The sequence below is a fragment of the Balaenoptera ricei genome, chromosome 13 (genome assembly GCF_028023285.1).
Source record: "Balaenoptera ricei isolate mBalRic1 chromosome 13, mBalRic1.hap2, whole genome shotgun sequence".
Lineage (NCBI taxonomy): Eukaryota > Metazoa > Chordata > Mammalia > Artiodactyla > Balaenopteridae > Balaenoptera > Balaenoptera ricei.
The window spans coordinates 83250538-83265332 of NC_082651.1; the positions used below are offsets into that span (position 1 = coordinate 83250538).

At 56.6% G+C, this 14795-nt stretch overlaps 1 protein-coding gene across 4 annotated transcripts in view; it reads left to right on the forward strand.

Moving 5' to 3' along the window:
* The window catches only part of DNMT3A (DNA methyltransferase 3 alpha), a 106488-nt gene that overhangs the window by 38490 nt on the left and 53203 nt on the right, over positions 1-14795 (forward strand). For 3 of the 4 annotated variants that reach the window (XM_059893475.1, XM_059893474.1, XM_059893476.1), the window contains exon 3: positions 2281-2385. In XM_059893475.1, coding sequence (XP_059749458.1) covers positions 2281-2385 — 105 coding nt within the window. Of the gene's footprint in view, positions 1-2280; positions 2386-13357; positions 13441-14795 lie in introns of those variants that run through there. The other variant, XM_059893477.1, reaches the window with a different exon arrangement.

Below are 14795 nucleotides of genomic sequence, written 5' to 3' on the forward strand. Positions count from 1 at the left end.
ACAAAACAGGCAAGGGTACGAAGCATTTAGTCATCTGTCGTCTTAAAAACCCGAGAAGCAGGCAGAATGGACACCTTCCTACCCCCACTTTATGGATGAGGAAACTGAGTTTCAGAGAGAACAGTCCGGGAACTAACACATGGACGAGCCGGGCTCATACCCATTTTGGTTTGCTTTAAGCCCCATGCCTTTCCACGACCTTGCGTGGCCTCCAACTGTTTTGTAAATGCCGAGTTACCTGGTCAGCACGATCAAGACGGTGCCCTTTTAGCCATGGTGTAACCTGACCAAAAGCACCATCTCAGCTGAAATTCACTACCCTTGGGTAGATTCAGTTGGAACTTTCACAAACGTTAAGCTGCATTGGTAATATTTTCTCTCTGTGTGATCCAAGTGATTGTTTCTTAAATAGGGGTGTCTGTGGGGTCTCAGAAGACAGCTCAGCACCAGCAGGCCTGGCTTACCACGGGGCATGTGGCCCTGAGCCGCCCTCAGTCCAGGCCCACAGAGCTGTCATGTAGGCCTCTCCGCCACTTGGCTGTCCCCCACCTCGGCCTTTCTGCCCTCACAGTTTCTCTGCCATGATTTCCTGAAAAGAGCCTCTCAAGGGTCTCTGGTCCTGGGGCAGCCTTTCTCTCACCACCCTGGACCCTCACCTCCTGTCCACAGCCGGCACTGGGCTCCCTGTCCTTGGCTTCTTTTCCAGACCTTTCTCAGCTGGGTTCCTTAAACTGTCTCTCCAGCCCCTCTCTGGCCCCTTGGTCCTCATTGCCGTGTCATTCTGCACAGCTTCCGTCTGAGGCTGACCATTTCCACGCCTAACCAAATCGCTCTGCCCTCGACTTCTTTGCATCTGTCGACTTTGCCTCTTGGGTTGGCAGCTCCCTTTTTTCTTGCACCCACAATACACCGGCGTCCCCTTTCTGCCCCTCTGAACACTCTCTCCACCTCCTGCCACTTGACTGGAGTCTCCCCTCAGTGCTGAGGCCTGGGGCCTCTGTCATCTTCCACTCACATGTCCTCGGAGGGCTCCCGGACTCTCAGCTGCAATGCTGAATCTCCCTCCTAAATCTCCTTCCTGGGCGGGTCTGTCCCAGATGTGCCTCGAATGGATGGATGGACAGAGGTGGCCAGTGCCACTCTTCCCACTGGTCTCATGTCTATGACTGGTCACAGTAGGTTTCCATCTGCATGTCCCACCATCACCTGAAAATTGATGTGGCAAACCACAAGCTATTTTGAAATCACAAAAAATGAAAGTTGAGTGGGACATTGAGGGCCACCTCGATTCAATCCCCTGGGAATCTGTGCACCTCCCCTTTTCTGTGGCACCAGCATGGCTCTGGGCTGGCGCCCTCCCCTGGGAGGACTGTGAAGATGTCTGTGGCTGCTGACGTCATGCAGGGCACGAATGGCAGCCTGAGGGGCCTCTGCTGGGTCAGGGTCCCTTTCTCTCTCCTTCCCCAACACAGTTTTTGCTCATGATTAGTCATGCTGGAGCCGGCTGAGTCAGAAGCAACTTGTGGGTGGTTTGTGGCCAGGCTGGAGCAGTGAGGCAGGAGGACTTTCTAGGTTTATGTGTCTGCCCCACGAGACAACCATCGCAGGGCTCGGCCCTGGCACGTGCCAGGTGAAGGGTGGTAACAAAACCAAACTCTGGTCCAAAATTCAGCGAAGGAGGGGCATCACGATGAACCAAGACACGGTCCCTGAGATGCTCCCGCGGGGTGACAGGCACATGCAGTGCCTATGCGATGTGGCAGATGCTTCAGGGCAGGTGTATGTACAGTGGCTGTAATGCCCTCCATGGTCTGTGGTAGGCCTCTCCTTCCAAGGGTTGCATGTCCTTCCAATAGACATCGCTACATGTCATACTTCTCTTCATGTGATTTTATTCTCTTCAATAAAGGTGATTCATTAAATACAGCATTAATCATTTTTGTACTTGTGTTAGATTTTTTTCATATAAATAAACTCATATCCAGAAACAAATTCTTTGTCAGAGCATGTGTTACGATTCTGTGGTTCAGAGAACGTGTCCACCCGAGGGAGAGCTGCATTCTGCTGGGGCAGCGGGGCGGCTCTGAAGTCCCCTGAGGATCAAGTTGAATCGGCCCTCAGGGGTGGCCCAGCTCTGCCAGTCAGGAAGCGGGTGAAGACCATCCCTGCCAGGGGGACCAGCATGGCACAACCCCGGAAGCGTGGCTGCCCTGCGGGTGGGACACTGGGGAGGGCTCTGGGGTCCAGCCCTGGCTTTACAGGCTGTGTCTGTGCCCACAGGAGGGAGAGGAGCAGGAGGAGGCCCGTGGCAAGGAGGAGCGGCAGGAGCCCAGCACAGCTGCCCGGAAGGTGGGGCGGCCTGGGAGGAAGCGCAAGCACCCTCCGGTGAGTGAGGTGGCGTACCCCCAGCCCAAGTGCGCACGCGCGCAGGCACGCACGCACACATGCACACACACGCACGCACACACGCACGCACGCACGCACGTGCACATGCACACTGTAAATGCCAGTGATGTGTGTCCTGCAGGGACCTGGGCACGCTAAGACTGGGGCATGGAGTGTACCCCTCCAGCTGTAGAGCCCAATTCCATTCCCCATTCACTGGACCCCCAAAACCACCCCCAAACTTTCCTATTTTCTGCATCGAACTGGAGGCCCCTAGAGGCCAGGGGACTTGCGCTGTGGGTCTTGTGGGACTTGAACCAGGCCCCTGACTCTCAGCTTCATTCTGGAAGGGCAGCAAGAGGGTGGGACTTGTTTTTCCCTAGCCTGCCTGCACGGGCCCCTCCCTCCCCATCCAGACACCCACCTTGGGCCTCAGCCCCACCTGGAGAACTTGGAGGAAGGGAACTGAGGTCTGGAAGTCTGATCAAAGTGAGTAGGGAAGAGATGCAGGCTGTAAGAGAGGAGGAGGGCTGGGCGCTGTGTAAGTCCAGTAGAAGTGTAGACCCCGGGCTTCCGGGTGCCATTGCCTCTGAATCTGGTGGGGTGGGGGGGGACACTGGGGTTGCCCAAGATGAGGAGTGCTCCGGAGGGCAAGGCCCGTGGGCGGCAGGAGCCTGCCTTCCCTTATGCCTTAAACTCAGAGGCAGAACAATAGTTATCGGCCAGCTCCAGCCACAGCTGGTTCCTTTCTTTTCGTCCCTTCCAGCTGAGAATGGGAAACTTGGAGCAAGAAGGTAAAGAGGAGCCAGGAGCCCCGCATTTGTAACTCAGCCCTTCAAGGAAATGTTCTCAGCAGGGCAGGATTTTCCTCCTTGGGGCAGAGAGCAGGGTGAACGTGGCTGCAGTGAAAGGGGCAGCAGAGGGAGGGAGGGAGGGCGCGCTGCACCCGCTGGAGGTGAGGGGGCTCCTTGGAGTCGGGAGGTCTGGGAATCCGCAGGGCACTGAAGTGCACCACTGCCACTTCTGCTTGGAGATTTGGAGGGGAAGGGGGGAAGAAGTTAAGTCATTTAACTGGTAAGTAATTTTAAACACTTTAATATTAAAGCAGACATGGATATTTTATGGCCTGGAATGAAAAATTCACATGCCGTTGAAAGATAAAATGGGACTTCAAAGGAATTTTCAGCTTGCAGCAGACTCCAGGCTGCACTCCCAGACTCCCGGGGGTCCCTCCACTCTCCTCCCCGCCCTCACAGGGCACCTGGCGGGAGAAAGTGGAGGGGCACAATGCAGGCTGAGTCCGAGCCCACCCGTCATTCAGAACCTGAGCTGCACGTGTGCTCGAGATCTGCAGAGCAAACTCCGCCTTTCCCTGGTTCGGGTGCTGGGGACGGGAGCCACCACCTGTAGCGAATGGGACCTGGCAGCCCTTTGACTCACATTTGTGAGTCCCTGGAACCAAAGGGAGGGCACATCACTGAGAGGTGGGGTGAGGCCCCAGGATCAGAGGGTGCAGGGAAATCAGGGGTTAGTGTGGAAGTGTGTCCAGAGATGGACGATGAGAGGGAAGAGGGGCACGCCCAGGGGGTCATACACCCCTGGCCTGGAACAGTGCCCAGCATGGAAGGAAAAGCACTGTCTTTAAAATCCAACAGACCTGGGTTTAAATCCCAGCTCCACCACTGACCACCTGTGTGACATTGAACAAGTCACTGCCTGAACCTTGGGTTCCCGTTCTGAAAAATAGAGATGATAAAAATGCATTCCTCCTAGACCCCTGTGAGAATTAAATGGGTTAAAACACCAAAGAGCCAGTGGTCAGCAAAGGTCGGTCCTGCCCTTACCCGAAACAGAAGCAGCAGCCCTGGATTTACTGCTTCCCAGCTGTGTGACCTTAGCAAATTACTGAACCTCTCTGAACTTTTGCTTCCTCATTGGTAAAATATGGCTGCCGGTAATACCTGCCCTGTCCACCTCCAGGGGTGCTGTGCAAACAGCAAAGTGGGCTCCAAATGCACAGGGCCAGCAGCGTCATAAACCGACATCCCCACCCCCGGAGAGGCCAGTGGGCCAGGGGTCTACAAGGCCTTTCAGGTGGGAGCCTGGCATCGGCCTCTCAGCAGCTCCAGTGGGCAGCGGTGCACATCCCGTGCAGGTCAGTGTGGATGTGGTCCAGTCCTAAGTGAGGCCCTGGGAAGGGAGAGAGAGCGTGGGGAGGCAACGCTGACTGGGGAGGCATGGGGCTGAGGCAGCTGTTGTGAAAGGGACCCCTTGCACGGTGAGGGGAACAGAGAACAGCCAGCAGGTCTTCCCCGACAGCAGGCCCGTGGACCCCAAGGGAGCCCACGTGGGGGAAGTTTGTGCTGCAGCTCAGGGCCAGCCCACGGTCTCCTGGGCCTCGGGCCACCTGGTTCACTTGCGGAGCAGGTGCTGGCCCAGGCCTCCGCCCCTCCCCAGCCGAGGAGCACAGCAGGGAGGGTTTCTGGGGACCCGGCGCAGCTGTGGCCCTGGGAACAGATTGACCAGGGAGCTTTAAAGCAGCTGAGTGTGTGTCATCGAGCTAAGCCTGGAAATGGGGTGGGAGGGTGGGCTTGGCTCGAATCCTGGCAGGTGGAACAGAGGGAGCAGTGCTGGGAGTGCAAACGTTGGTGCACATGTTGCATATCCACCGCTGGACGGGGCGGGACGAGGTACATCCAGTGGTGTCCTCACCGCCCCCCGGCCCGAGGCTGGCTGTGACATCGTCTCCAGAATTTGCCCCCGAGGCCTGCCTGTCCCTGAGTGCCTTCCACTTTCTCCTGCTCCTGCGTCAGCCTCCTGGCTGCGCCCTCAGCCAGATCAGGCCTCACCTGCCCCCAGCATCTCTCTAGACCCCCCAGCCCTCTCTTTCTCGGTGACAAACACATTACACCTACTGAGCACCTGCCAAATAAATAAGACTTGTTTCAACCTAGTGTGCTAGAGAGGAGGCCACCTGTAATTACACTAAATACAGCCCAGGGCACGTCGCTTTCAAGAATCTCTAGGAGCTTTATTCTCATGGGACAAGACCTGGAACCCTCCGTTTGCCTCGTCGCCATGTGACCTCTCCTGCCTCTGCACTGGTGCTCAGCGTCCAGCTCTTTTTCCAAGGAAACCCCGCCTCTTCGCTGCTCCCTGATCACCCCAAGCACGTGTGTCCCGCTGCCTCGTAAGCTGTTCTGCAGCCTTCCCTTCTCTCTACCCGCCCGGTATCACAGCCCACCAAGGCCTGTCTCACAAATGAAGCCCAGTGCAGCCATCGTGACCCACACTGGCTCTCCCTTTTGAACTGACTGTGAAATTAAAATGAACACTAAGAAGTAAGACAAGATATCAGCCCACCAATCCCGGGCTTTGGTCCACACACCTGACTGCGAAGCACCAGTCTGCGAACTGTTTTGTTACCTGTCTGTACAGAACTTGAGAATCAGCATTTAGAAACCTTTATATCAGTTTGATACTGTCCCCACATCCACAGGCATGATTTTGTGTTTTACAAAAGTACCATTTCCTGGTGGACTGGGAATTTAAAAAACCTAAACCAAAGCCTGGCTTTTCACACAGAAAAGCTGGTGGGGAGAGCTTGTCTCTTCCACCAGATCTGCCGTTTAGAGGCCACCCCCATTGCACTGTCTACCTACTCACTGAGGTCAGCGACCATGAAGAAAGGCTCAGAGTGGTGCAGCACTCAATTGTCTGCAAGGGCTTTCTACACCGTGACCTCATTTGATGCCAACGATGAACCTGTGTGGGGTAGGTGGAGGCCACTGGCATTACCATCCCCACATTCAGATGAAGAGACTGAGGCTCAGGGAGGACGATCCGGACTCGGACTCCACACCTCCCGACTGCAGAGCCCGCAGTGCTCATTCCTCCTTGCCACTCCAGCCACACCATCTGGAAGACTGGGTATCCCAAATTCGCTTTAAGATAACATATGAATGCAGGGCTGTTTGAAAAAGTGTGTAGACCTGGTCCAAAAAGCATCCAGAGAAAACAGAACTGAGCAGGGCAATTGACCCAAATACCAGGGAGCCTGCGGGTAAGTGGGGAAGGCTGCGGTGGTCTGAGGAGTGAGCAGAGGGCCCATTTCAGCCGGGCGGCCGTGTTGGTCTGTGGCACTGGCCTCAGAGCCAGGATGCGCGCAGCCGGAGCAGCAACAGGAAACAGGAAGCCGGCCTCAGGGCTGGGCGGAGCCTAGAAAGGGAGCTGGCACCTGGGTGCGGGGCCTGCTGGCTGGCCAGTACCCACGACCAGAGGAGGGGACAGCAGCGTGCAGGGCTGGTCTCTGCTGGCCAGAGAGTGTGGGCCTGTGTGTGGGTGTGAGCGTCGGCTGGGAGGAAGAGGCATCTTCCTGTTCACCGGCTCCGAGGACGTTGCAGAGCAACAAGTGAGGGTGTCCGAAGCTGGTTCCTGCCTGATCACAGACCCAGACTGCCCTGCGACCGCCTTTGTCCTATGTGCTGGTTACCGCTGGGGCTCCAGGAGGGACAGTATCTGCCCTTGCCCGCCAGACCCTGGGGTGGGGACCGGCCCTTCAGGGCTCCCCGCCCTGTTTACTAGGTATATGCACTTATTCATTGAAAATTTATATTCATCAACTTCCTCCAGGGTTATTTTTGTTCAGTGGGAGCACTCTGAGGTCACCTCTTGCTAAGAATAACCCAGAAAGGGGGGGAGGGGGAGGGGGAGGGGAGGGGGCGGGGGGCGGGAGCAGGCACCGAGCTCAGCCAGACCGGCCCACAGCCAGCATAACTCCTCACTCCTCACTGGAGGCTGAGCCTCCCATCATAACGCCTGAGTGAGTGAGTTCTTGAGGGCCAAACTGCTCCACTTCAAAGCAAAAGACTTGTGCGGTAAGCTGTGTGAAGCTGCGGGACCGTTCCACTGCAGCTTAAGCCAGCCGAGTACCGTTTAACTCAGTTATTGGGCCTTTGCAGTATTGGCTCATTTTCCCACCTAATACGACCGTTTGATTCTTAAGACAGAGCTCAAATCCCCTCTTTGTGTCCAGGTTAGAAGGGCTCCTTCACTAACCCCTGGAACCTTGACTCGGTGACTTGGTGCCCCTTGTTTTTATGCACAAAACTTCCTGAAAGGGTATCTCCCATTGCTGGGCCCCGGCCCCTCAGGGGGCATCCCTGCCTGTGAGCCTGTGTCGGCCCACTGCTGCCCGTTCCCCTGTGTCGTCATGCTTTTGAAGGCGTGGGGAAAACAGGGCTGTCAGACATCTCGCGAGGTTAGAGACTTTCCTTGTAACGGTGCCCTGCAGTCTCCTCTGCTCATTCCCCCAGCTGATCAGTCAAACCAGCGCTCACAGAGCCATCCAGTACCCCAAGAGCCTGGCCCGTGGTCTGGACCTAAAGTGCCGAAGACATGTTGGGGGGAGGGGCTGGACTTGGGCCTTTGAAGGGAGGTGATGTGTGACAGGGGAAAGTGGGAGGTTTCCCTACCTAGGACCTTCCTGAGCAGCGTGTGCAGGGACGCATGTGCGCGGGGACCCGGCGTGCTGGGGGGAGGCCGGACCGTGCGCAGACTGGCTTGGCTGAGGGGACGAGGGTTTCATTTAAGAACACCTTTGATCTCGGGTGGAGAGGTAGTTTGCAGGCAGCCTGAGGGTTTATATTTTATCCTCTCAAAAATGTGCTGTGTTTATCTGGAGGATTTTTGAGACGGTGGGAGGTGTGAAGTGATGGGCGTCATGTTTTGGGAAGCTCACTCTGGCATCCGTGAGCATGATGGGTTGAGCACAAAAGAATGCAGGGAGATAGGATGGGGTACATTGGGGCCAAAAAATGCCCCCACAGCCTGTTGGGGGGCGGCCGTGATGGGACAGAATTGGCAGGGCCTGCAGTGCTGGGCTGTGGACCAGGGAGAGGGAGGAAGGTGCTGCCGGCCCCCAGGGCCAGTGGCAGTGGTATTGTCAGAGACCGAGACTTCTGGAAGGGAGCAGGTTTGGCAGGGGCCCTTTCAGAGGCTGATCTAGATATCTGGTCTTATTGGGGGAGCATCTGAGTGAAATCCCAGAATCTCCATTTTGTTTTTCCAAAAACCCCTGTTTATTTTCATCCCTCCCCGGCCCCTTCCCCAGAGCCACATGTTCCAGGCCCTCTCCAGCAAGAGGCATTCATTCCCTCCGGTCCCGAGCCCCGTGGGCTTCCTAGGACCCCGTGGGCGTCTCCGGAGCCCGAGCTGCACCTGCCCCACTCCCGCTGCTGCAGGGACCTTCCGCACACGCATCTGGGCAGAGTTGTTGACGCCAGTCTTCTTTCATCATCCTCACCTAGAGAATTTTGTGCGTTTCGGTTCTGCCACCTCAAGAAAGATATACGGAGATGGAAAAGCTCCAGGGAAGGGCAGCTAAATCGATGAAGGGGAAGGCGAGGCAGCCAAGTGAGGACAGACAAGAGAGGTTACGGCTCTCCAGTCTGGAGAGACAGAGCTGAGCGGGGATGTGATTAAAGCTATGAAGTCACGCCGTAGGGTGGGGCAGGATGAGCGTTGCCCCCGCGGGCGTGGGCGGGGGTGGGGAGACACCCATCAGAAACTTCAGAAAGGTTCGTGAAGCACAGACAAGAAAGCACCATTTTCCATGCTGAGTTCCCTTCTCACCCAACCTGTCACCCTAGGCCTTGATGTAGAGGTTGAAAACAGAAAAAAACTGCAAAAGAGGTTTACTTAAATACGACCTGGATCTTCTCTACGTAATGGCTTTTTCAAGGGAGGCTCCAGCTCACCCTGAAATCCTTTGAGGTTGACTTCAAAGAGCACAGCCAGGCCCTCTTCCAGGTGGACAGGTGTCCCTGCTGGAAGCGGAACCCCGGATGGGCCGCCACTCACCAGGCGTGCTAGTTCTTGCATCCATTTGTCACAGCTAGCAGGGGCCCCGACTGAGTGACCTCTAAGACTTCACCACGCCCTGAAGTTCTCTCCTCAGTCCTGAGTCTCTCTCTCTCTCTCTCTCTCACACACACACACACTCACACACAAGCTGGAGAGATCTCTGGGGAGGAGGGTGGGAAGGAAGCTCCCAGCCTCAGTGGTGAGAGAAATGGTGGCACCTAGAAGTTATACCCAAGCTGGGGTCAGACTTGCCAGAGCTGGCCCTCTTTGGCCTCTGGTCCTTCTGTCCCTTGACCCCACTGGTGGCCCTTTTAGCCCCTTCACTAGGGAAAAGGAAAATGGAAGGGTCAAGGTCCTGGTTCCAAAGTCTTGGGGTCTGACTCCATTCACCCCAGGGAGGCTGAGCAGGGAGGCACGTGGGCCTCTCTCGGGAGCGGGCGTGGGTGACCTCTCTGGCTCTCCCTGCCTCAAGGCCACTTCCGGCCGATCAGAGCAGAGGGCTGCCAGGGGAAGGGGCTGCAGGAAGGCCTGGGACAGAGGAGACGGGGGAGCCCGGGCCCAGTGCCAGCGCTTAGGGGACAGGGCTGCCCCGCTTATGTGGACGGTTTGGCTGTTTCCTGAAACGAGAGTCAACCTGGGAAAATCCAGGGCGTGGCGGGGAGCTGAAGGGTCTGCGAGGGACTGGAGTGAACGGAGGGCGCGGGTGGAGGGGGGCTGTTGGCGTGCTTTTGTTGACATCACTCTGGGGCATCTGAGCACATCTCTGTCCTGCGGCTGGTGAGCGGGTGTCTCTGGGCCATGGTGAACCCCTTGTATGTCTGTGCATGGGATTGCGTCTCTGTGTGTCTTTAATCAAGAGGCCATAGCTGGCCAGACGCCAGGGTCCCCGGCTGGCACAGAGCTGAGTGTTCCTAGTGCCTGAAAGGCACAATGGCGATGAGGGGGGAGGGGGGAGGGCAGGAAGGCTGAGGAGGGCGAGGTGAGGCCACCCCACTTCTGCCAGCCTCTGGGCCTCCCCCCGCCGGAGCTGCCCCGGGGTCTGGGGGTGAAGGCCCCTTTCAGCAGCAGCTCCTGGCACAGGAGGAGAGGGTGAGTCAGGTGCCCAGAGCCAGGCCAGAACGTGGCTCCGACCTCCAGGGCCTTCCAATGGTAGAGGCGGGGTCCCAGGTCTCCCCCCTCCACACCTGGGCCCAGGTAAGCCTGCGCCCAGGGCTGTGCTGGAGAGCTGACCCGGCGCCCTGTCTCCCTTGTATCATTTCCCTCGCCTCTTATCTTTTGTGTGCAGGTGTCATACCTGTCAAACAGGCTTCAAAAATCCCTTTCCTATTTGGAGCCCCGGCACTCTGCCCCACCTTGGGAGACAAGGCCTCCCTTCCTGAGGGAGGGTTGGGGTTCTGGGGTCTGGTCCAGACTTCCAGCAAAGGGGGAGGGGAACGGGGCAGGGTGGGCGGCTGGGGGACTGGCTTTGGCCTGCACAGGTTCACTGCAGGAGGTTCTTTCTGGCTTTGCCTCTGGCCTTTCCCTGTGATGGCTGCTGCCTGGGAAACAGCTGCAGCCTTTCCCTGGCCCTGCTCAGGCACATCAAAGCCTCCTTTTCCCTCCTTGGATCCCTTGGGATTTGAGGTTGGGCTTTTCCTGAGACTCAACCCAGAGGTGGGGGCTGGCTTTCAAATGCCTCTCCTGTACCTGGGTCATTTTGGAAGCTTTACCACTTAGAAGGTGTGTAACCTGAGGCAAACATTGGAGACCTTTTCCTTGGAAAAGTGAGAGTAACACGACCCATCAGGATAATTGGGATAATTAAGTTGATCAACTGTATAAGCATAGTTATGCCGAGTCCTCTGCTTAGTACTGGGGAGCTGTCGGTGGAGTGGTTGGAAGGAAGAGAAATAAAAAGATAAATAAGGCAAAGCTCACAGTCTAGGAGGGAGACGCACAGTAAACAAATAATTAGGTAACATGTGAGGAGTGCTCTAATGAGATAGGGTGTGAAAGTGCTTTGTAAACAAATGTGGTGTGCGGTGGGCTAGGGGATGTGAGTGAATGCTGGGGTGGACTTAAGGGCCAGGCTCCACAGGGGCTTTGGGGGTGTTGGGGGCAAGGCTGAGTGTTCCAAAGACCAGGGCCTGGCACAGATACCTTCCGGGGTGTGTGTGTGTGAGAGAGACAGACAGACAGACAGACAGATTTTAAAATGTTCCTTAGACGACGGAAGGTAGAATAGTGGTTGCCAGGGACTTGGGGGATGGGGGAGATGGGGAAATTTTGTTTAATGGGTACAAGAGTTTCAGTTTGGGATGATGAAAAAGTTTTCAAGATGGACGGTGTTAATGGTTGTACAACAGTGTGAATGTACTTAATTTCACTGAATTGTACACTTGAAAATGGTTAAAATGGTGGATTTTATGTTGCATATATTTTACCAAAATTTTTTTTTAAGTTTTAAAAAAATGGTCCCTAGAAAAAGTCCCTGGTCCGTGCCCCTGTCCTCAGCCCAGGGCTTTTCAACAACAGCACCATCCACATTTGGGGCTGCGTAATTTTTGTGGTGAGGGCTGTCCCCTACCCACCAGAAGCCACTGTCCGTCCCCCCAACCCACAGTGTGGTGACCAAACGTGTCTCAGACATATTGCCAAATGTCCTCTGGGGGGCAAAATTGCCCCCAGCTGAGAACCACTGCCTTCACTGCTTGGAATAAGCTGCTCACAGGAGAGGCCCAAGGAGCAGGTGGGCAACAGAGAAGCAGGAGGCATTTCCCTGGGGTGGAGGGGTCTCTCCTGGAAGGAAGGCAAAGATCAGCAAACTCTGAGGGGCCCCGGGAGGTGGGCAGGGTTTGAAGACCCGGGGAGAGGCGCACTGGGCGGGGGTAGGCGCACAGTGGGTGATGGGCATCAGGCTCTGCTCAAGTCTGTTGTGTCCACCACCCAAGGGAGGAGGAGTGAGGGGGCCCGTGGCTGCCATTCCCATTCTGCCACCACTCCTGCCCTCTCCCCGTACCCCACGGGTGAGAGGAAGGGGAGTGGAAATTGTCACCTCTAGCTGCTGGTGGCGCCTTCTACAGGGACCAGGGGCTTCTGCTGCTACCCCTCCCCGCCATGGGAAAAATGAGTGTCTCAGGGTGTGCCGTGTCTCCTTTCAAGGCAACTGTAAAGAATAAAAGCAAACAAAAACAGGATTTTTAACAGTTACACCTGACATGCAACCAAGTTGAAACTCCCTCTAGACGTGTGAACTGGATGCTCTCACTCGTACGTAACCTGGTCTTTGGCATTAAGGGATCAATTACGACTACTGAACACCTGCCAGGTGCCCTACTCCACGCCCAGTCTAACCTGATAAGGCAAGTCCCTGCCTCTAGGAGGCGACAAGCTAGTGGGGGGTGGGGGGAAAGGAGGGCACAGGCCTGGCTGGGGTGGCCACTCCTAGTGGCTTCCAGGTCTGCTCTTCTCACCTGAGATGCCCTTTTAGGGAGCACCCAGCTCTTCCCTGGAGATTTAGAGTCACGTCAGTCCATTTGCCTGTGGACCTCCTTCCTTCCTCTCAGTGGTTTCTTCTGGGTGGATTTGACCTGCCCAGTTACCCTGAACTCCAGAGGGAGGGCCAGTGAAGGGCCACTACTCGCGGTGTGTGTTGGGGGGTTCTTGATGGGTAAGATGGATCAAGGGTTGACCGTGGCAAGAGTCAGCAGCTCTCCTAAGCCCAGAGCTTTGATTGACTCAGGGTCATCCATGACCAGAGAGGGCGGGCAATGGAGGATGGGCTGGTCGGGAAGAGAGGAGGGGGAGGACTCGTGAGATCGGGGCGGATTTCAGCCCGCTGAGCTACCCCCGGGGCTGGAGCTGTGCCGAGTGCTCCCCTACCCCTCATCCGCCCACCTCTGGGAGGATGGCGTGTCTCATGCTGCTGCAGACTGGGGTCCTCCAGAGCAGGCCTGGGAGGGGTGCCCGATCAGGGTGGGTTGGGACCCTGGGGCTGGGTTGGGTCTCGGAGCAGGTACTCCTGGGTCTCTATGCTATGGAGCTGGCAGTCAACAGGAAGTGAGTCCCAGGGTGAGAAGAGGCCGTGTGGTCCCCGGGCAGGAAGTGAGTGACAGCGGAGTTGTCTGAGCAGTTTGTGGGGCTGGGAGCCTGCCCCGACTTGAGGTGTCTGTGGGGAAGCAAGTGGCTAGAGGAAAGGAGGACACGGCCATGGTAAGAGATTGGCGCTGACCCAAACTTCTCAGCCTGCGTTGGCCAGCGGGATCCCCTACCCACCTCCCTGGGAGTGCCGCGTTTGGGGCTCTGTGGCGCTGGCACAGCCGGACCTGAGGGTAGCAGTGGGGGCCCAGGCGTGCCTGGCTCTTTGGGTTGCCTGGGCCACCTGACTCTCTCACACACAGGAGCCTCGAGGAAGGAGAGGATTTATCCAGGGAGGGGAGTTCTAGGCCAGGGAGCCTGCTGGCTTGAGCAGGGAGGTGGGAAAGACCTTCTGAGTCCTGAACAGGGTGTGTGAGTCCTGACACCTGGGGATGGCAGCTGAAGAGAGAGAGAGGGCCTGGTTGCTCCCCTGGCCGTCCTGCGTTTGGCCTCCTGGCTCTGCCGGCTTCGGCCCCGAGTGCCCAACCCTAGGGGAGGACTTCTCCCTTCCGCCAGAGGCCAGAGGCCTCCTCTTCCTCTTGCTGCGGCCCCCCACCCCTGCCGCTGAGGCGCGCACACGTTTGTAGCTTTCTGCGGGAGGTTTTCTTCCTGGAAGCAGGCCTGCCCCCAGCCGTCCCACACAGCCCTCCACACAGCCGGGAGAGCAGCCTGGCAAGGCCGCGCGTCCCCTCCGCTCGCCCTCAGCTGCTCCGTGCGGGGACTCTCGTCCAGGGAGGACACTGGATTTTATTTTTGTTATTCTTCCCAAGGCCCTCGTCCCCATTCGCCACCTCGGGGGTTTCCTCACCATGCAGCAGCGGGCTCAGAGCTGAGGTCGTAGATCCTTGCAGGCTGCCGGGCCTTGCAGGAAGGGTCTGGGGAAACCAGCGCTCTCGCAGGCTTTGCGGGGGTGCTTCAGGGATACAACTCTCTGGAGGGAATTTGGCAGGATCTACTCACACGTAGATGGGCAGGCCCTCTCCCCCCCGGCTGCTCCACTTCTGGGGCTCTGGCCTACAGAAATCCACAGGTGCGCAGAGCTGTTAAGTGCAAGGGGTTCACTGCAGCAGAAAGCAAATCAGCCCAAAGGCCCACCATTAGGAGATGGTTTGAATAAATTAAGGAGCATCCATTCAATAGAACGCTGAGCAGCTGAGACAGAATGAGCCCGATCCATACGCACTGTCATGGAGAGATGCCCTCATGGAGAGATGCCCGCTGTGCTCGCTAAGTGAAAAAGCAAGTTGCAGAACAGGATAAGTCATATGATCCCTTCTTAGGGGAAAAAAAAAACCTGGATCTGGATGTGTGTATAAATACATGTGTATAAACATGTAACTTACACATGATTGTAGATGCATAGGAAAAAAAAGTCGAGAAAAGATACACGCCAAACTGTTAACAAGCAATTTAAAAAATTTTTTTCTTTT